Below are 22,598 nucleotides of genomic sequence, written 5' to 3'. Positions count from 1 at the left end.
CACTCACCTTCCGGCGGCGCGACCCCCCTCTTCACCGCGCAGGATCTGCGCGGATTTCGCACTAAACGCTGCGGAGCAGCCAGAAAAGCCGGAAGCTCCCGGCGCAAAAGCCGCGCAAACGCCAAAGTGCTTTTTGGCGGTTTCAGTTTGAGCGGCTTTTGCACCGGGAGCTTCCGGCTTTTCTGGCTGCTCCGCAGCGTTTAGTGTGAAATCCGCGCAGATCCTGCGCGGTGAAGAGGGGGGTCGCGCCGGCGGAAGGTGAGTCCGAAAACGACCGATGTGTTCTATTGAAGGAAAGGTTCCCACTTACTTTGTAGGTATGAATGAGTTAGAGTATCTACCTTACTAAGTTTATATTCAGTAATCTTATCCAGTAGGAAATATTCCCACATTTTTAGTGCCCACGTGTGAATGGAGGGCAGAGAGGATGACCGCCGTTGAACAGCAATGGTATATTTAGCTGCAGTAATGGAAGTTAAATCTCGCCTGGGTTTAGAAACATCAAATTCTTCCCAAAAATTTAGATATAGTATTAGTGGAGAGCACGGAGCCACTAAACCTGTCAATTGTGTAATTTTTGGTATAATTAGTTTCCAAAAACTTCTTCTTGTTCAAGCCAGTTCACTTCCTTTTTGCTCAAATTTCAGAGCACTTGCCTGCTGAGTGGTACACAATCAGAGTAAATATCCTTTAAAAATACAAATTGAAAATGATTATGGGCAGGAAGTGTATATATCACCTGTTATTAGCACTGGTGGCACTGGCAGTAACTAGAGATGTAAAATTTCTGGAAATTTTGAAGCTCTGAAAAAAAAAGCCCAGTTTTTTTCTGAAAAAAACCAAAAATTTTCAGAAAAATTGAAAAAAAAATGCTACATTAGCACTTCTTTTTTTTCCAGATTGAAAGTCATTCTGTTATGTCAGGAACATAAAATATGACTATGGACAATTTTATTTGGCATGAAATTATCACAACTAGCATATTAAAAAATATAGTGTATCCAAACAATTATTACAAATAGAATTTACTTTTAAAATAATATTTATTTGTAATTGTAACAAATGGAGCAACAATCTCCTGAACTGTTTACCAGTTTATGTGGAACAGACCAAAAAAACCTCCACAAAACAATTTTTAAAAATCCAGAATTAAAGGTTATTCATATTTCCTCTCCGCAGTATTAAATAAAAATAAAAAACTCATTCTCATAAAAAGAATTGAAGAGGGGGGAAGTGTATAGAAGGGAGTGTAGGACTAAGTTTCAATGAATGGGCTTGTCCTCAGTGCACGGAAATTAGAACAATCTGATACCATACATATTCTTTTAGAAATGATTTGGAAAATATTTGAACAGCTTGTATTACAATATTTTATTCATCATGATAAAATAAAATGTTCGAGAATCATTTTTTTTCCTTTCTTTCCTTTTTTTCAATTTTTTGGAAAAAAAACAAAAAAGGCTTTAGGAAAAAACCGGGGGGGGGAAACAGTTTTTTTCCTAATTTTTCCAGTTTTTTTCCAGGCCTTCATATCTCTAGCAGTAACCAATAGGTGCTTAACAGCCAGCTGATTTTCATGCTAATAATCAATGAGCTTTACTGAGGTAAAGAGAACACTTCCCAGCAACAAAACACACCACTTTCAGGAATGTATAGCCCCCCCATAGTAGAAGCTCAGGCAAGACATCCGAATATATTTTATATCATATGATTTATATACCTAAGATAATATGTCATCTTTTTTTCTTTCAGGCCTTGAAACATTTGAATTACCTGGATCTGCATAGCAACCACTTTACATCTTTTCCTACGTACCTGTTGAAAATGCCTTGTATAGCATACCTTGATGTCTCACGCAACGATATTGGCCCTTCCTTAATTTTCAATTCTAAGTTTGTCAGTAACTCTCTAAAGCTGCTGAATTTATCTTACAACCAATTATTGTGTGTTCCTGAATTTCTTGCTGATGTTGCAGGAAAACTGGAGCATCTTATATTAGAAGGGTGAGGAGAGTGAGAGGTGGCTGTGATTGATGTTTTTCAAAAGTTGCTGGTGGCTCTGAACTGCATGTCAAAGCAAGCATGTGCTGTGTGTTTTGTGGATGTAGCGTTTCCTGATACATATATGTCAGGGTTCCTCCCCCCCACCCCACCCCCCAAATTCCGGTCCTTGCATCAGTGTTTCTAGAACACAGGTATCAAACTCATTTATTATGAGGGCCAGATCTGACAGAAATGAGACCTTGTCAGGCTGGGCCATATGTGTCATAAAATGTAAAGCCAGGTATTATTATTATTGGCCAGCCTGTCCAAAATGATTCACTAATAGTGCATTAGTGATATTCCTCTTCAGACGAGACTTATGCTCCCCAAGTCTAATCCTCACTGGGCGGGAAATTGATCCTACATATATCTTGGGACACCCACAAAAATTAAATAAATTTATTCGATTTATATCCCGCCCTCCCCACCAAGGCGGGCTCAGGGCGGCTTACAGCATAGAATATAAACTTTATAAAGCACACCAACACAAAGATTTTTAAAAACTTAAAATAAATCCTGCTTAAAGCATTAGCACTCATTGGTCTTAAAGGTGATCTCTTTGTATCTCTCCTGTTTGATCCAGGGAACTGGGCAAAGGAAGCTCTGGCTCTTTCCCTCCCTCCCCAGGGGTCAAGGAGGGGAAAGGAGCCTCAGACAGTAGATAGAAGAGATAGTAGATAGAAGCCTGGCACAGTAGCTCTGCTGTGCGATTGAGAGAGCCTCAAGCTATCCCTCCCCTTCTCCCCATATGGTAGAAAGAACCTTCATGTTTTTTACATTTCCAACACCTGTCTGATAGAAGGTGACTCTTCTGATACCATGCCCCGAACCATTTAGGGTTTTGAAAGAAAGAGCCATCACTTTGAATCGTGCTTGAAAACAAACGGACAGCCAGTGTAGATCTTTCAGTTCTGAGGTGATACAGTCCTCGCATCCCACCCTGACGGCAGCCTGGCTGCAACATTTTGAATGAACTAAAGTTTCTGATCCATGTTCAAAGGCATTAGATTGAACATGTGACGACAACGTGCTTCCGCTCCCCTTCTACATGTCATAACCCTGTCTACAAAATACGTCATAGGAATTGCAGATTAGGTGGCTTTGCCCGTCCAGGTTCTTAATACGTTAGGCCTGCCTTATTTCATATTTTTACTTCAAACATGCATCTGCATTCATTAAGTCTAATTTTGATTCCAGCTTAATTATCTTGTGGTAGCGCTCCCCTTCCCCCAAGCAAATAGTGCGTGTGTCAGCAAAGAAGTAGGGGAGAGCTTAAAATAGTGTGAAAGAGAATGGCCAGAAGAGGAGGTGGTGTGAGGAAAGGAAAAGATGGATGAAATGATGGCATGAGACATGCCAGGAAAAGAGAGAGAGCGAGATGGTCATGAAGGCATCACATGACAGAGAGAGGAGGGAAGTAAAGTGGCCAATTCTGGGATGGAACATTTCTAGAGATTTGGAGGTGGAGCATAGGAAGTGTGATGTTTTGGTGGGGGAGGGACCTACTCCCATAGACTCCACCCTCCAACTCAGCCATTTTCTCCGGGGGAACTGAGCTCTACCCTGGAGATCAATTGTAATTCCAGGAGATCTCCAGGCCCCACCTGGAGACTGGCAGCCCTAGCAGTGGAGACTTATAGGGGAGAGAAAAAGATTCTCCCATGATGGATGATGGGGTAGTTAAGTGGAGGGTAGTTAAATGGAGGGCACTGGAAAACAGCAACCAGAATCTTGGCTGTAACTCATTAATATGTTTTTATTTAGCGGTCATATAGTTATGTATTGTAATTCTTGTTTTTCTTTCTCTCTAGTAACAAAATTGCGGGTATATCCTCACCTATACATTTGAAAGAACTTAAAGTTTTAAACATTAGCAAAAATGCTATTTCTTTCCTTGCTGAGAATTTTCTGAAGGAGTGCTTGAAACTAGAAATACTCAGTGCTGGGATGAATTTACTTAGTGAGTAATAATTCCAGAATTTTTGGCGGGGAGGGGGGAATTGTGGTAAAGTGATCTAATATATGTGTGTGGGAAGACTTTTCTTTATAGTTATGATTTGTAATTTTTTTGTCATTTGTTTAGGCTGTGTCTTTTTAAATATTGTGTGTTATATAGTGAGTCTTTGGGCATAAAGGTGACATGTATTATAATTAAATATCAAAGATTTCAGGTTTTCACGGCTGGTAACATCATTAGGGTTTGTAGAATCTTTCGGGCTCAAGTGCCGTGTTCTACTGGAGAAAGTTTTTCTTCCAGACGTTTCATTCTCGGCTACGGAGAACATCCTCAGTGGCGTTGCAGCCGGAGCAGGCGCTCAGACCTTCTTGGCTGCTGTGCATTGAGTGAGGCCAGGGCTGTTGGAGAGCTGCTATTTCTAAGCTGGAGGGGGTGTGGTGAGAGGGCAATAGCTTTGTGGATGTGCCCATTGTTTGGTGGGGCTTCCTGGAAGGGTAGTGATAAGGAAACTGGCTGTTGAATGTGACCATTGTTCTGTGGTAATTGCTGGGAGGGTTGGAAGGGGTGTGAAGAAAGGGCAGATGGTTGTTGACTGTGCTGATTGTTCTGTTGAATTAAATAATTCTACAAACCCTAATTATAATTATAATTAAATAGTCTCAATAGTTGCTATTGTTATCTGTGGAGGATGGTGCCCCCACTTTTGTATATTTTTAAAAGAGGGAAACTGCTAATCCTAAAAACATGTTTGCAAACCACTGTATTACACATGTGTAATTGTGCTGTTGGATCTACACTAGTGCCTTGTTAGATGTGACCCTAGAGTTGCCAAGTTACAAATGGGGAACTGAGGTGTGATGTCTCACACAGAGTTATCTTGTATGTTCATGTCTGAGATGGGATTTGAACATGGTCAGTGCTCAAGAAAGGACTATGAATCCTCTGTATTTGATAACTGGCTTCCCGCATTATCTTGATAATTCAGTATGGGTTTTGTTTGTTTGCTTTTTGCCATCAAATCACAGCTGATTTATGGTGACCCTGTAGGGTTTTCAAGGCAAGAGATGTACAGAGGTGGCTTGCCATTGCCCGCCTCTGTGACGTGACCCCCAATGTTCCCTCTAAGCTGCAGAGTCTTGTGAGCAAAACTTCTACTTTGTGAGCTGCTGCCATTAAAGTTGTGAGCTAGTGGCATTAAAGTGGTGAGCTACTGCATAAATTAGTGTGCTCTGGGGTCATCCTTCCTGAGCTAAGACAAAAATGTGTGAGCTGGAGGCTAAAAATCTGTGAGCTAGCTCACGCTAACTCAACTTAGAGGGAACACTGGACCCTATGAACATGTGAAGCTGCCTTCTACTGAATCAGACCCTTGGTCCATCAAAGTCAGTATTGTCTTCTCAGACTGGCAGCGGCTCTCCAGGGTCTCAAGCTGAGGTTTTTCACACCTATTTGCCTGGACCCTTTTTGGAGATGCCGGGGATTGAACCTGGGGCCTTCTGCTTCCCAAGCAGATGCTCTACCACTGAGCCACCATCCCTCCCTCCCTTAGTATTCCTTGAAGGTCTCCTGTCCAAATACTGGCCAGGGCCAACCCTGCTTAGCTGCCAAGATCAGTAAGTTTACAAACCAGAAAATAATTGTGTTTCTTTTTCTGTCTTTAGATACTATCTTGGACTTGCCATCCAACATAACTACATTAACATTATCTCAGAACAGATTTTCTAGTATTCCAGACGCTATTCTTCTCCTCCCTCAGTAAGTGATTGCTGCATTTTCCTTTCATTGAGATAAGCAACGTATAAACATATCCTTATGCTAAGTATTCATTTAAATGGCTTGGAATGTTAAAGCATCAGCTCTAACCGTTGCTTTTATTCTTTCGTAAAAGTGAATTGCTGCCATTGAGATATCCAAGCTGCTAGCTAAACGTTTTACTTCCTGTCAAAGACGTTTTGGTGATGTTGAACTCCCATGGAGGCATTGTTTCCCACCCCCCCCTAAAACCTAGGACCTAGGTTTCATATAATATGCAATGCTGAGTATACCTTCGTGGCTCTGTATAATAAAAATAATCATAGGGAGTCCCCAACGTGGTGACAATGGAGCTAAATGTTTTTAGAAAGTGGGCAAGGCCAGGTGAAGCTTTCGTCCAACAAGGCTTCTGATTGGCCTTTGGAGTTCTGATTAGCTATGCAGATTTTTTTAAACCATTGCTTTGGTAGTAGCCGCCACCACAATGCAAGGGATCTTCATCGTGGTCTCTGTGCAGTCTCACACATGGGTCTTGCCGCAGGCAACGGATCCATACCTCGGAGTCTCCAATAGCTCGCCTAGGGTGTTTTTTTTTTGGCACGCTTTCCGCTCGCCCTGGGGAGCAGGCATCGACTGCACATGCCTGGAGCGAGCGGGAGGCGCCATTCCGACTCAATTTCTTCCTTTCCACCGCCCGGACAACACCTACCTTGCTTCATTCCTCTCTCCCCAGCTCGTCTTCTCCTGTTGGTATCGTATTCTCCTTTTTCTCTTATCTCCATTCTTCTGTCATTTTTCGTCCTTATAAAAAATTTTTTTAAAAGCCCTTGTTTCTGTGCTTTCCTTTCCGTTTTTTTCCCCTCCCTTGTCCGGAGTGTATGGAAGGGAAAATTACTTTCAAAAAGTGTTGGAGGTGTGGATCTAAAATCCCTACTTCAGACGGACACTCATACTGTCTTTTCTGCTTGGGTGAAGCTCATCGTGTAGATACTTGCCCTCATTGCGCCAACTTCAGTAAACAGGCGCGAAAAAATCGAGTGGCTAGACTTCAGAGTTTCCTGCTCGAAAAATCTCTCTGGGCTATGCCCAGCTCTGATTTGCCGCCTCCCCCACACCAAGCGGGAGATTCGGCTGCGTCGGCTGCTCTTCAACTCCATAAGAAGCATAAGTCCAACAAGAGAGCATCCAAGCACTCTGACACCAGCCACAAGGCTTCAAAGAAGTCTTGCCATACCAATCCGTCGGCATCGGCTCCGAAGAAATCTCACGATCTGACAAGGTCGACTCCGATGACTTTTCCAAGGGCTACCACTTCGACCACTATAGCGACATCTATGGCGTCGGTTTCCACACACTCAGCTCCAATCCAACCTCTAGTTCCACCAGAGCTTTCGGCACCCTCCGACATCATTTCCAACATGCCTCATCTTACTCCTCACTCTCCAGCTGCAGTCGAGGTTATACCGGTCCGATCTGGTTCGCCCTCGGTCCATAGCGTGGTGCTGTTCGACATCCTCGAGCCCAACCCCCGTTCGGATCCAACTTTCTCTCAGGAGCATCCCCAGTCTTTGCTACAGGCTGGATCCTTTCGAGACATCGGAGTCTTTCCTCTGTACAGAGAGTCTTCGACACAGGTTTCCAACCAACATGTCAGATCTCGCTCACTGGTTCAACATCGTGATTTCTGTTCATGCTCTCCAGTCTACCATGAGTACCAGGACTATTACCAGAGGGGTCGATATGAGTATTCTTCACTCTCCAGATCTCCATCTCCCAGACACTGTCGAGTTTACCATCACTTCTCTCGTTCCCCCTCGGATGAAGGTTTCCGTCGCTCTTGGTACCGTGAATTAGAGGTCACGTCCCACAGAGACCGTAATGCATTAACACCTCGAATCCGTGACTTCGAATCTCCTCGGTACCGTAAGCCCTCTCGAACCCGAGACCCAGAGTATCTCTCTTCTCGAGACCATGAAGCCCTTCGAGTCCGTGAACCTCTTCGGTACCGGGAATCTTTTATACCCTGAACAGCTTCCGCCACCATATCTTTGGCTCCGGCCACGACCTCTTCATCGGCCATGACTTCAACTGCCTTGCAATTACAGTCTAAACCTTCCGAGGAACGTGCATCCATATCTGCACCTACCAAACCTCTAATCTCTCCCGCAACCGAGGAATCCCAATCCGACAGGGACAGCTCTGGCTCTTCAGACCCCGAAGATCCTCCTGGCTCTCCTGCCTCCAATTCCACACATCCAGCCTGTCTCTCTCCATCAGACGGTTCGAAGGCCTGCCTTAATCTGATTACTACCATGGCTGAGGCCTTGAATGTTACTCTTCCTTCCAACTCACCCAAGGTTTCTGACATAGTCCACAATCTGGTTCAGGCGGATTTCCCAGCGGGGTCACTCCTACCTATGTTGCCAGTGCACTTGGAGGGACTTTGTGAGGCCTGGGACAAACCTGCTTCGATTCCGCCTACCTTGAAGTGCTTTGACTCCCTGTACAGAGTACACGCTCCAGAATCTAAATTTTTAGCCTCCCATCCTGCTCCAAACTCTGTCATCGTGCACTCTGCAACTAAAGCCAAACCATCCAGACATCCTACTCCTCCTGTGAGGGCCGGAAGTTGGACACCTTGGCTTGCAAAATTTACAATTTTGCCTCTACTAATTCCAAACTTAACAATTACCTGGCTTATTTTTCTGCATAAACATTTAATCTTGCCAACCAATTTACTTCTCTCATTCCTTCTCTGCCTGAAACTTCTCAGAGAGTCGCATCCAACTTAGTCTCCGAGCTCTCACGAGTTTCCAAACAGCAGATTAACACCGTCCGACATGCAGTTTCCTGCTCATCTAGAGTTTTCGCTTCATTGGTGGCACTGCGTTGACATGCTTGGCTAAGGTCCACAAACCTGCAACCCGACATCAAACAAAAAATCGAAGACCTACCCTTTGATGGCCTTGGCCTCTTTCATGCATCCACTGATGGTCCTCACTTCGGTAGATGATGGCTGCCAGAGGGTGAAGCGCCTTGGAGTCTCTCAGCTAGCCTCTCAGCAGTTCAACCGACCCAAGCCCTGGAGACCATCTTTTCAGAGGCGTCAACGCTCTCCTAAGCAATCCGATTACTGGAAGAAGAAACCCCCTCAGCAAAAGCAACCTTTTCAACAGAGGCCATACTCTCAGCAGCCAAAGAAGTCTTCCCAGCCAGCCAAGCAGTCTCTTTGACTCCCCTCTGCAGCTCACCCAACAGCTGAATCTCTGTTATCAAACACGACTTTTCCCGTTCTATGCAACCTGGAGTTCAATCACCACAGACTCTTGGGTGCTCACCATAATCCACCTAGGTTACGCAATCGAGTTTGTTTTGCTACCTCACCGCCACTATTTCACCGCCACCATCCCCTCATCTCAAACAAGAGATTCTGGACCTGCTCCAAAAGAATGCCATAGAACCTGTTTCTCCTCACCATCGGGGGACAGGTTTCTACTCACGATATTTCCTGGTGCCCAAGAAGGACAGGGGCAAGGGACCCATTCTGGATCTCAGGAGACTAAACAAGCGGATAGTCTACAAGAAATTCAGAATGATCTCCATCCAATCCATCCTACCCTTAATTCCGCAGGATTCCTGGATGGCATCCCTGGAACTCCAGAACTTAAAGCTGCAGAAGTATCCAGTGCCAACCTATTATTCATTTATAGCTCTAGTTAAAATTACATCTCCTTCCACCAGATCTGACACCTTGTTTATCAACTGTGTTTATATGGTCACCATTCCCTAGGTCCAGGTGGGGAATACCCTGATTTGGGGGGGGCTTCTGCCCACAGCTGGCCAGGTGACAGGTGGGGAAACCCCCCTCCAAAAGAAGTGATATCACCACTTTGGGGACATTGCATGGCAACACTCTGGGACTTGGGCAAAACTCTATGGTCTGATGCCAATTTTACCATAGAGTTTGCCCCAAAACCACAGCATCACCCCAAACATTACCAACGTGAAGATGTCATGTCAAGTTGATGTCAACAGGGGTCTTTTCATAGAAAAAAAGTGTCAAGCAATTGGATCTCAAAGTAATCAGTCCTTGATTTGAAACAAAGTATGATTTATTTGATAGTCCAGAGTTGAGCTGAAGATTGGAACTGATACATAGTAACAGTGAAAGGCATACTTAAAGGTGGCACATCAAAGCATTTTCTAAACAAAGCTACATTCTCTAAACAATGCTACATTCACGTGTGAAGATTCACACGGCAATCCCTTATCTCTTTGTGGTTTCCTTCCTGGGGGTCAGGCCTGGGAACCGTCCCTGGAGGCGCTTTATCTTCAAAGAGCAAATTCCTGCATTTGTTAGTGAAAGCGAGAGGAGCAAACTACCCCCTAAATATTCCCTGCTTTGATGTGCCCATCTTGGCTTTGGTTAGTAACATTCATGAAGCTTTACAGATACATTCATTTGCAATATTTCATTAGCATCAGATTATTGAAAGAAAGGAAGATTCACATTGTTTGACATACTGCCCCCCCTAAGCTCGTGCTCGGGGTTTGTCTGGGTGCAGTAGGTAAAATCTTTTGAGAAGGAGGGGGGCCCGGAGGTCTGAGGATTTCACCCACTCATCACAGCTGGGAGGGAAGTATTTCCAGCGCACCAAATAATATAGGACCCCTTTCTTCATTTTGGCATCTAGCACCTCCTGCACCTCATGATGACTAGGTTTGAATAGGTTTGGGCTCTGGAGGGTGTGGGCGCCAAGACGTAGCCCCCGGATCTTTCCGAAGAAGGCTGCAATGGAAAACAGGGTGGATTTTACTAAACAATTTAGGCAGTTGTAGTTCCACCGTGACTTTGTTTATCACTCTCTTTATTTTGAAGGGACCCAAGTATTTATAAGCTAGCTTCCGAGACGTCTATGGCAATGGCAAGTTCTTGGTGGACAGGAACACTGTATCCCCTACTTTAAAATCCCACTCCAGGAGTGTTTTTTGTCAAACTGGGCTTTGGAGTCCCTCTTTGCCATCTCCAAGTTGTCTTGGATAACTGCCCAGCCCTTCCCCAGAGTCTCCCACCATTGCTGGCAAGTGGTGGGTGGAGTCCCGTTGTTGCTGGGTAGTAGGGGGAAGGGTTTTCCCTCATAGCCATTCACAATTTTGAACGGTGTAGCTTTAGTGGAGCTATGGAGACTATTGTTGTAGCCATATTCAGCGAAGGGGAGCAGCTCCACCCAATTTGAATGGAAGATTCACATTGCTTGACTTAAAGCTGCTGGAGCGCATTAACACAACTCATTTGCATACGCCACACACCCTTGACATTGCCGGAAGGTGTATTAAATTATATCAGCTCAGCATCTACCTTAAAATGCTTCTTGAATTATAATTGTCATAAAACCTTATTCCCAACGTACTTTTTAAATTACTTTATCCTATGTGGCCACAGTGGCATGATGAAGATTTCCATCTGTCTGCTTTATATGTTTTGTTTATTTCTCCATTTTTGGTGCAAGAAAATATTAGAAAGTTTGTCATATCTTAAGAATTCAGCAAAATTCTCATGGGGGTTTGGACAATGGAGCCCAGAAGCAACTTGGCTTGGGGGGGGGGGGGGTAAGAAAGAAAGCACAATAAAATTTAAAGGTTCTAGATTTCCGCTCCTGTGAGCTCCTGCCCAAAAGGAGGCCTGGATGTCTATATGCCATACACTGTGACGCAGCCTGCCTCCCTCCCCACCATGGGAGCACCAGCATGAGGCAAGCAAGAGCTGCCTCTTTCCCCGGGGTGGAGAGGGAAGATCAGAAGCAGCCACTCAGTGATTGGGAAGGAAGGAGCAGCCAGCTGGATCTTACCAGGGACCTGATTGCATGGGGGGGGGGGCACTGCAAATTTGATAGGGGTGCTGCCCTCAGTGAACCCCACTGGCTACAGACCTGGTCCTCGTTGGGACTAAGCTTCTGGCTCCAGTGAACAGTGCCCCCTGGAGGCTTTTAGCTGTAAAGACCTATCTGAGAGCAGGCCTCCTCATGCGCAGTCCCCAGAGGACTCTCAATGAGTAATAGCTACAGGTAAGTGCAACTTTGTTTTATGGCGTTCCAGCTCTTGTTATTATGAGAGCGTGTGCAGGGTGACATGCCGCAGCCTCACTGTTCCAAGGGTGGCAAGGGCCACAGGTTTCTGAGGTGTCTGCACTCCTCCTTTGTGGCTTCTGGCCTCCTCTATGATGTACATTTTAGTACATAAATTTAAAGCGGTTGGTTCTTGTATTCATGTTCAATCTTTTTTTTTTGAAGTTTGCGTTCTGTAGATCTGAGCAACAATAAAATCATAAGCCTGCCCGGGCCTGCGCACTGGAGATCTTCTAATTTAAGGGAGCTGCTGTTCAACTGTAATCAAATAGATGTTCTAGACTTGAATGAAAAACCTTACTCATGGCTTCGACTTGAAAAGCTGCACCTGTCCCACAACCAGTTAAAAGAGGTAAATAGGGCCTTGATTTTCAGCTTGAATTTGTCTTGAGCTTCTGGGTTACGTTTTGACTTCACTGCAATAAATAGAAATAATCCTCAGAAAGCCCAAATGCTCAAATTATGTTTTCATTTTAAAATTCTTTCCGTGGCCCTTTTTCGGTATGCCGGATCAGCATAGCACCCACCGGTGTGGTTCCTGAAGAAGGGTGCATGCACATGAAAGTTTACGTTCTGAATAAAACTATGTTGGTCTTTAAGGTGCAATTAGGGTTGCCAATCCCCAGCTGGGGGCAGGGGATCCCCCAGTTTGGAGCCCCCCCCCACTTCAGGGTCGTCAGAAAGTGGGGGGAGGGGAGGGAAATGTCTGCTGGGAACTCTATTATTCCCTGTGGAGATTTATTCCCATAGAAAATAATGAAGAATTGATCCGCGGGTATCTGGGGCTCTGAGGGAGCTGTTTTTTTGAGGTAGAGTTATCAAATTTTCAGTACAGCATCTAGTGCCTCTCCCCAAAATATCCCCCAAGTTTCATAACGATTGGACCAGGGGGTCCAATTCTATGAGCCCCAAAAGAAGGTGCCCCTATCCATTATTTCCTATGGAAGGAAGGCATTGAAAAGGTGTGCTGTCCCTTTAAATGTGATGGCCAGAACTCCCTTTGGAGTTCAATGATGCTTGTCACAACCTTGATCTTGGCTCCACCCCTAATGTCTCCTGGCTCCGCCCCCAAAGTCCCCAGATATTTCTTGAATTGGACTTGGCAACCCTTGTTCCTGTCTCCACCCCAATGTCTCCTGACTCCACCCCCAAAGTCCCCAGATATTTCTTAAATTGGACTTGGCAACCCTAGATGCAATTGACTCCTATTTTGTCCTGATACCAGCATCCCTCTTTCCAAAAATCAAAGAGCTGGTGCTTGATATCTACCACCTCACTAGAGTAGAAATGATTTAGAAGACCTCAGGAGGCATCACCTTTTGGTCTGCAGGGAATAGCTGCTCTCATTATAGGAGGATGCTTTGCTTGGGTCCTTCCAGTATGTTGTTGTTGTCCCCCATAGATAGATCCCATAGCATCCATTTTGTGGTGGTGTCCACTACCATTGTTCAAGATTTTTAAAGTTCCAGTTTCCTCAACAAGGTCAAAACTCTTTGGCCTTAACCACAGAGTAGCTCTTCTACCACAGAAACAAATGGACTAGTCATTCCCAAAAAAGGCCTTTATGCTCAGAACTGTCCAGGAATAGCAAGAGATCAAAGATTACCAGTGAAAAGAGATCAGCCAAAATTAGAGGGCTAGACAATAGTCTAATATGTCAAGGGGTTAATGTGTGAAGCCTGGGTAATGGTAGGATAACAGAGTCTAAGTGAATATTCCAGGAAAGGTCAAGTGAGTGATGTTCCTATCAGCATGCATTAGAATTGGGGGGGGGGGGGGGGGGTCTTACAACTGAAATTAGAGAAAGAATGTACATAATTGGGTATACAGTTTGATGTTTGATTAATTATGTTTTTTAAAAACAAAATAATGATATATGCCATTCTCTCTAGATTCCCCCTCAGATTGGATTCCTGGGTAATTTGACATCTCTTGATGTCAGTTATAATCCAGGTTTAAGCTCCTTCCCTGATGAAATGGGAAAGTTGTCCAAAATTTGGGACCTGCCTTTAGAAGGGCTGCATCTTAATTTGGATTTCAAGTACGTAGGATGGAAAGCCAGGGACATTATAAGGTTAGTTACCCCTCCGTTGTTGTGATCTACATATATGTATGCATGTAAAGAATAAAAAGAAATCTATAACAAAATAGCGTATTTATTTTTTTCTAGTTTAGTTTATGTGCTGTTAAATACTGGGTTGGGAGGTTCATGTAAACACTTTAAGATGGGTGATTAACATGTGGAATTCACTGCCACAGGAGGTGGTGGCGGCCACAAGCATAGCCACCTTTAAGAGGGGTTTAGATAAAAATATGGAGCAGAGATCCATCAGTGGCTATTAGCCACAGTGTGTGTGTATGTATAAAATTTTTTGCCACTGTGTGACAGAGTGTTGGACTGGACCTGATCCAACATGGCTTCTCTTATGTTCTTACGGGTGTGAGGAGAGAGGAATTTTTTAAAAGAAATCTGGAAATCTAGATTTAAATGCTTTGTTGTAACATTTTAACTGTTTCTGAATAGAATTAAATAACCAGCAACAAAAAGAAAATTTCTTACAACTCTCAGGACTAGTCTGAGATCCACCTGGGCCAGCTCATTCAAGGCCAAAGGCTGTAAGCCATGGACTAAGAAACAAGAGCCAAGAACTCTTTGGCTCTTGCCCTAGTTCACAACTCTGGCCGTGCCCAGATAGTCATACTTGACAAAGGAAAGAGAAATTATTGAGGTGACTGTAATATTGTGATATTTGACTTCGTTTGCCTGGAAGTTTCTAAAACATTTCTCTTTCAAAGTTTTTTTTTAAAAAAACAAAATTATTCCAGGTTTCTTCAACAGCGTTTAAAGAAAGCAGTCCCTTATAACCGGATGAAACTCATGATCATTGGGAATACTGGCAGTGGTAAAACTACACTCTTGCAGCAGCTAATGAAAACCAAACGGCCAGATCTGGGAGCGCAGAAGGCTACTGTGGGCATCGATGTGAATGACTGGAAAGTTCAAGTAAAGGGCAAAATAAAGAAAGAAGTGGTGTTAAACATCTGGGATTTTGCAGGTATTTCATATTTACATTAATCAGAGATTTAGTTGTAAACATGTAGAACCTATATTTGGCAGGAAAGTGGGATTGCAGTCGCTCATCTTTCATGTGTGCCTTTCAGTACTCCAGAACTGAGCAAGCTTGCGCCTGCTTATTTGTAAGATTTCTGCACTGCCTCTTCAGAGATGCTGCTGGAGCCAGTTTGGTGTAGTGGTTAAGTGTGCGGACTCTTATCTGGGAGAACCGGGTTTGATTCCCCACTCCTCCACTTGCACCTGCTGGAATGGCCTTGGGTCAGCCATAGCTCTGGCAGAGGTTGTCCTTGAAAGGGCAGCTGCTGTGAGAGCCCTCTCCAGCCCCACCCACCTCACAGGGTGTCTGTTGTGGGAGAGGAAGGTAAAGGAGATTGTGAGCCACTCTGAGACTCTTCGGAGTGGAGGGCGGGATATAAATCCAATATCTTCATCTACCTCACAGGGTGTCTGTTGTGGGGGGAGGGGAAGGTAAAGGAGATTGTGAGCCGCTCTGAGACTCTTCGGAGTGGAGGGCGGGATATAAATCCAATATCTTCATCTACCTCACAGGGTGTCTGTTGTGGGGGAGGAAGGGAAAGGAGATTGTGAGCCGCTCTGAGACTCTTCAGAGTGGAGGGCGGGAAATAAATCCAATATCTTCATCTACCTCACAGGGTGTCTGTTGTGGGGGGGCGGGAAGGGAAAGGAGATTGTGAGCCGCTCTGAGACTCTTCAGAGTGGAGGGCGGGATATAAATCCAATATCTTCTTCTTCTTCCAGAATAAAATATAGTAAAAAACTATAAAATACTGTAATAGTCATTAACAGTTAATAAACAGTTAACATATTCATACTCGCTGTATATATTATATTGTTATATAGGTCAGGAGGAATTCTACAGTGCCCATCCCCACTTTATGACCCAGAGAGCTCTGTACCTTGCTGTTTATGACTTAAGTAAAGGAGAAGCTGAAGTGGATGCTATGAAGCCATGGCTATTTAACGTAAAGGTAACTTGTATATATGTTTACAGAGATCACTAATACTAAAGAACTCGAAAGTCTGTTGTTGACATTTGCATATGTTCTTACAAATGTACTACAAAAATATGATCATGTGAAAGTTAGGGCCCTGTGTATTGCCATGGAGATTCCACCTTTGTACTGCCTGTGTTCCCATAGTCTATGGGGCATTGATAGCTAATAGCAATTAGAAACATAGGAAGGAATTCTTAGTAACTGCTCTTGAGCTTTGGAGTCTCCTCTCCAGATGATCTACAGCGGGAGAGGGGAGAACTATGGGAAATATAAATTCAGACCAGTGAGGAAAACTTGAAATATCTGCTTGTGGTGTGCATGCATTAGACGTGTAGTTTTCGCAGTGTGCTGATAGAAATCCTGGAGTTCTTCAGGCAGTTTGGTCTAGTGGTTAAGTGCACCGACTGTTATCTGGGAGAACTGCGGTTGATTCTCCACTCCTCCACATATACCTGCTGATGTGACCTTCAGTCAGCCAAAAATTCTTTCAAGGCTGTTCTGCTCAAGAGCTCTCTCAGCCCCACTTACCTCACAGGGTGTCTGTTGTGGGGAGGGGAAGGGCAAGGAGATTGTAAGCTGCTGTGAGACTCCTTTGGGTAGCGAAGGGTGGGATATAAATCCAATCTCTTCTTCTTCTTTATAGAGGGTATATTAATGAGATTATAATGTAGGATAGCTCATTTAAATAACATCTACATAGCAGTATCTAGTTGTCTCCTGCATTCCATGGCTCAGTGGAGTATTAAACTCATTCTAGACCACACTCATTTTGTGTAGAGCAGCAGCTACATCTTGTAGGGTCGGCTGGCTCACACACTTCCTTCTCTACTGAAAATTATTATTTTATTTTTATTATTTCTTTAATTCATACTCCACTCTATCCCACATGGGCCCAGCATACCTTACAGCATAAAATCCGTAAAACAATATAAGCAATAAATAGCAGATAGCAACAATAGATCGTAACAAAAAACCCCATGCCTCCTGTCAGGTGGATATACAGTATGTCACAGAAGTGAGTACACCCCCTCACATTTTGTAAATATTTAAGTATATCTTTTCAGGTGACAACACTGAAGAAATGACACTTGGCTACAATGTAAAGTAGTGAGTCTACAGCTTGTACAACAGTGTAAATGTGCTGTCCCCTCAAAATTACGCAACACACAGCCGTTAATGTCTAAACGGCTGGCAACAAAAGTGAGTACACCCCTGAGTGATAATGTCCAAATGGGGCCCAAAGTGTCAATATTTTGTGTGTCCACTATTATTTTCCAGCAATGCCTTAACCCTCTTGGGCATAGAGTTCACCAGAGCTTCACAGGTTGCCACTGGAGTCCTCTTCCACTCCTTCATGACGACGTCACGTAGCTGGTGGATGTTAGAGACCTTGCACATCACCTTCCGTTTCAGGATGCCCCACAGATGCTCAATAGGGTTTAGGTCTGGAGACATGCTTGGCCAGTCCATCACCTTTACCCTCAGCTACTTTAGCAAGGCAGTGGTCGTTTTGGAGTTGTGTTTGGGGTCGTTATCATGTTGGAATACTGCCCTGCGGCCCAGTCTCCGAAGGGAGGGGATCATGCTCTGCTTCAGTATGTCACAGTACATGTTGGGATTCATGGTTCCTTCAATGAACTGTAACTCCCCAGTGCCGGCAGCACTCATGCAGCCCCAGACCATGACATTCCCACCACCATGCTTGACTGTAGGCAGGACACACTTGTCTTTGTACTCCTCACCTGGTTGCCGCCACACACGCTTGACACCGTCTGAACCAAATTGGTCTGCAGAACTGTCATCCCAGAAGGAAGCCTCTTCTAAAGATGATGCACAAGAAAGCCCGCAAACGGTTTGCTGCAGACAAGCAGACAAAGGACATGGATTTCTGGAACCATGTCCTGTGGTCCGATGAGACCAAGATAAAACTTATTTGGTTCAGATGGAGTCAAGCGTGTGTGGCGGCAACCAGGTGAGGAGTACAAAGACAAGTGTGTCTTGCTTATGGTGGTGGGAATGTCATGGTCTGGGGCTACATGAGTGCTGCCGGCACTGGGGAGCTACAGTTCATTGAGGGAACCATGGATGCCAACATGTACTGTGACATACTGAAGCAGAGCATGATCCCCTCCCTTCGGAGACTGGGCCGCAGGGCAGTATTCCAACATGGTAATGACCCCAAACACTCCTCCAAAACGACCACTACCTTGCTAAAGAAGCTGAGGGTAAAGGTGATGGACTGGCCAAGCATGTCTCCAGACCTAAACCCTATTGAGCATCTGTGGGGCATCCTGAAACGGAAGGTGGAGGTGTGCAAGGTCTCTAACATCCACCAGCTGCATGAAGTCGACATGGAGGAGTGGAAGAGGACTCCAGTGGCCACCTGTGAAGCTCTGGTGAACTCTATGCCCAAGAGGGTTAAGGCAGTGCTGGAAAATAATGGTGGCCACACAAAATATTGACACTTTGGGGCCCATTTGGACATTATCACTTAGGGGTGTACTCACTTTTGTTGCCAGCAGTTTTGACATTAATGACTGTGTGTTGCTTAATTTTGAGGGAACAGCACATTTACACTGTTGTACAAGGTGTAGACTCACTACTTTACATTGTAGCCAAGTGTCATTTCTTCAGTGTTGTCACATGAAAAGATATACTTAAATATTTACAAAATGTGAGGTGGTGTACTCACTTCTGTGACATACTGTAGGAGGGTACCCCAGGAAACTCCAGTGCCTAGATAATATCTAGAGCAGCAGTGGGAAAGGGGCCATAAACAGGGGAGGCCAGAATGGTTGAAATCCACCACCTCAGCCAAAAGCCTGGCAGAACAACTCCATTTTACAGGTTCTGAGGAACTGTAGTAAGTCCTGCAGAACCCTGATCTCAAGTGGGATCATATTCCACCAGGTTGGGGAAAGGGCTGAAAAAGACCTTGTCCTGGTTGAGGCTAAGCAGATGTCCCTTAGGCTGGGGATCTCAAGGAGGTGTTGGTCAGAAGAGTGTAATGTTCTCTGCAGCTCATATGGGGAAAGGCAGTCCTGCAGGCATGATGGTCCCAGGCTGCATAGTTCACCTTAAAGCACACCTAGAATCCACTTCATAGTGCAGGTGTACCACAGTTGTCTTTCAGGGTTGGTATATGGGGTTAGGCTGGGGTTGCCTCAGAGGCACGAAATTGTGAAAACATGCAATCCTCCAAGGGGGTTGGCAGCACCCTTGAATACTCTCTCTGTGTCCAGCAACCTCTCCCTAACTGAGAACTGGGATAGGATGCAAAGAACCAGAGGACGGACCTCAGCAGGCTACAATGCCACAGAGTCTATCCTCCGAAGCAAACATTTTCTCCAGGAGACTTCTCTTTAGCCTAGAGCTTGGTTGTAATTTCAGAAGATATTTAGGTGACAACCCTAGCCCAGGGACAGTTCGGTGTAGAGAAAATCATTTATATGAAATAGCTCTCAAATGGGTGGAGTGACCCAGTCAGGGAAACCACCCCAGAACAAGGCTAGTACTGGATAAAAGTCCTAATCTTCACAATTGTCTTTTATAGGCACGAGCATCATCATCCCCTGTGATTCTCATTGGCACTCATTTAGACGTATCTAATGAGAAACAACGTAAAGCTTGTGTCGGTAAAATTACCAAGGAGCTGCTGAATCAGAGGGGGTTTCCAGTAATCCAGGATTACCATTTTGTGAATGCTACAGAAGAATCTGATACCATGGTCAAACTTAGAAAAACGATCATAAAAGAGTGTCTGAATTTCAAAGTAAGTGCTTTAAATGCTTGCGTATGAGTGTATAAATATTAAACAGGGATTTTAAATATTAAACAGGGAGGGACGGTGGCTCAGTGGTAGAGCATCTGCTTGGTAAGCAGAAGGTCCCAGGTTCAATCCCTGGCATCTCCAAAAAAGGGTCCAGGCAAATAGGTGTGAAAATCCTCAGCATGAGACCCTGGAGAGCCACTGCCAGTCTGAGAAGACAATACTGACTTTGATGGACCGAGGGTCTGATTCAGTATAAGGCAGCTTCATATGTAGGAGGGATGGTGGCTCAGTGGTAGAGCATCTACTTGGTAAGCAGAAGGTCCCAGGTTCAATCCCTGGCATCTCCAAAAAAGGGTCTCGGCAAATAAGTGTGAAAATCCTCAGCTTGAGACCCTGGAGAACCGCAGCCAGTCTGAGAAGACAATACTGACTTTGATGGACCCAGGGTCTGATTCAGTATAAGGCAGCTTCATATGTTCATTAATTGCTTTTAGCCACATTCTCTAACATTTATACCATTGTATTGAAGCATTATGGTGCCATCAGTCCCCACTTGCTTTAGTTAAGAGCAAAGCTGTCCTCTGACTAGGGCTGTGCAATTTTTTTTTCACGGTATTTCCCAGTTTGGGTTTATTGGACCTGAACATTTTTTGGGATTCCCAGAAAACCCCAGATCCCAATACCAGTAAAATATTCAGTTCAAAGATTTTTTTTGGAAATCCATATTTTTTTTTTCAGGTCCAGTAGACCTGAACAACAAACACCCAAGGAAAGGAACTCATTGACAAAGCTACTAAAAACCGCTGAGAGGTGGTTCAGCTGGGGGTCTTTGGGGCAATCCCTTTAAACTTGACTGCCTGAAAGAGTTTGCCAAGCAGCCAACCCTGCCGGATGAACTCTCCCAGAAGGTTCTGCTGGGGCTCTGCCGGGCAGTCTGGTTTTGCGAGGAATTCCAGAACGTAGCCAGGATTTTTTCAAGGATTTTTCCCGGTTCTCCCAAAAAAATCCCAGATGCATTTGTGAAGCTGAAATATACCCAAAAATGCCAATAGAGGAGTGGAAGATGGAGTGGTTTGGAGGTATTTTTATGCTTTGGGTAAACCTGAATGCACATCCCTACCTCTGACAGGAAAATTTAGAGAAAGATAATCCCTAGAGAGCAGGAAATGATTTCTTTGACAGCACAATAATGGGTGAGAGTGGCTTAGGAATTAGAACACTTCTATTGCAACTCACCAAAGATAACCATAGTTGTGTACAGCAGGGTAAATGAGGAGCTTGTCTGTAAGAAGAGAGAAGCTAGGATGAAGGTGCATGCAGTCCCGTGGCCCTCTTAATCGCAAATGAGCTGAACAACTGTGTGGTAGTTCTTCCAGATATTAAGAACACTGTCTGAATAAACACATTTTTATGCCTGATCAAAATTGTGCAGATAAGAGACCAGCCGGTTATTGGGCAGCTAATTCCAGACAGCTATTTGGAACTGGAGAAGAAGATTCTTCAGGGGCGTTCTAATGTCCCAACTGAATTCCCTGTGATTGATCAGAAACAATTATTAGAGCTGGTGCAAGAAAACAAGCTGCAATTGGATGAGAATGAGCTTCCTCATGCTATTCATTTTCTGAATGAGTCAGGTAATATATGTCAAATTTCTGTAGCCAACATTCAGGAAGGCGTTGTTTAGCATGCTATATTCTGCAAAATCATTATTGCAAGACAGCTAGACTTTTCTTATTTTGTTAACGTTGGTATTCATTGAAGTGTGGAGTTAATATAAATTCAAGGTATCGGGAAGGGTACTATGCTTGATAGATTTAGTGATCACTGAGCTTGAGTGTGTGTTTATGGTTCATAACAACTGCAGTGGTAAAGCTTACTGGACTGTCAGCCATTCAGAAAAAAACTGGTTTATCTGGTCTGAGCATGTGGGGTAGAGAAGGTAGGGGACGTGTAAATATTGTGGAATTTAGTGACCTCGTTAGAGCAGACGATATGCAGAAGATAAATTCCATCAAGGATTTGAGGATGCAAGGCATCATTTTCCCATACACTACAATAAATTATCCCAGAGTGGAAGCAGAATTATCCCTTATATATCAGCAAACACGTGTTTTCAAAACGTGTGTGCTGCTTAACTCAATGTGAGAGAGAAACAGGCAGGGTATAGCAAGGTAGAATTAGTGTGTGGGATTTGCAAGCTTAAATTTTCCTTCCGATTCTCCACTGCCAAAACATTTTTCTGCATCTGGCTGGGGCAAGGGGGGGATTTTTAAAAACAGTAGCAGGAAGAAGAGTCATTAACGGGGGATACTTAGCAGGCAAATAAAGGATTAAGGTCACTCCCATACACCCGTCCAACCCTCATGTTTGTATGAACCGACATTCTTAACCTATCCTTGTACTTAGGAAACATGTATTTATTAGACTAGCTCTGTTCTCTGGTAAAGATTAATCACTGTGGTGCACTCAACATATTATAGACAGGAACTTACATTTCTTTTTTAGTGGAAGGTACTCCTCTCATCTGACTGTTAGGCAGGGATTATTATTAAAATGAGTCTGTTATCTGTCCCTTGCTGTAGAAGTAAGCCCCTCCAAGGTGTCATCCTGCCTGTTCAACAGAGCAACCCACTTCAAAGCTCCAACTCTCCCCCCCCCCTCGACATAGACCTTGCTTTGCCTAGCCAACAGTCTTTCTTTTTCTCATGGGTTGAACAATTTCCTTTCATAGCATTATCTGGTCTTCCCTTTAGCAGTGACTTAAAGATATTCAGGTGACCTGGTAGTGAGTCAACACTCATGGCTTTCCTGTAACCCAACAAAGAGTTACCTGGTTCAAGCACAGTGAATCCAACATC

At 44.3% G+C, this 22,598-nt stretch overlaps 1 protein-coding gene across 2 annotated transcripts in view; it reads left to right on the top strand.

Annotated features, from left to right (window-relative positions):
* LRRK2 (leucine rich repeat kinase 2) overlaps nucleotides 1-22,598 on the top strand; it is a 180,643-nt gene that overhangs the window by 89,406 nt on the left and 68,639 nt on the right. For both annotated transcript variants that reach the window (XM_060244741.1, XM_060244742.1), the window contains exons 24-32: nucleotides 1,753-2,003; nucleotides 3,854-4,002; nucleotides 5,661-5,754; nucleotides 12,042-12,228; nucleotides 13,769-13,950; nucleotides 14,703-14,932; nucleotides 15,814-15,941; nucleotides 19,522-19,740; nucleotides 21,173-21,374. In XM_060244741.1, the coding sequence (XP_060100724.1) occupies nucleotides 1,753-2,003; nucleotides 3,854-4,002; nucleotides 5,661-5,754; nucleotides 12,042-12,228; nucleotides 13,769-13,950; nucleotides 14,703-14,932; nucleotides 15,814-15,941; nucleotides 19,522-19,740; nucleotides 21,173-21,374 (1,642 nt within the window). The remainder of the gene's footprint in view (nucleotides 1-1,752; nucleotides 2,004-3,853; nucleotides 4,003-5,660; nucleotides 5,755-12,041; nucleotides 12,229-13,768; nucleotides 13,951-14,702; nucleotides 14,933-15,813; nucleotides 15,942-19,521; nucleotides 19,741-21,172; nucleotides 21,375-22,598) is intronic.

The sequence above is a fragment of the Heteronotia binoei genome, chromosome 8, assembly GCF_032191835.1.
Source record: "Heteronotia binoei isolate CCM8104 ecotype False Entrance Well chromosome 8, APGP_CSIRO_Hbin_v1, whole genome shotgun sequence".
NCBI lineage: Eukaryota > Metazoa > Chordata > Lepidosauria > Squamata > Gekkonidae > Heteronotia > Heteronotia binoei.
The sequence above is the reverse complement of the archived record's forward strand: the minus strand, read 5'-3'. Positions and strand labels throughout refer to the sequence as shown.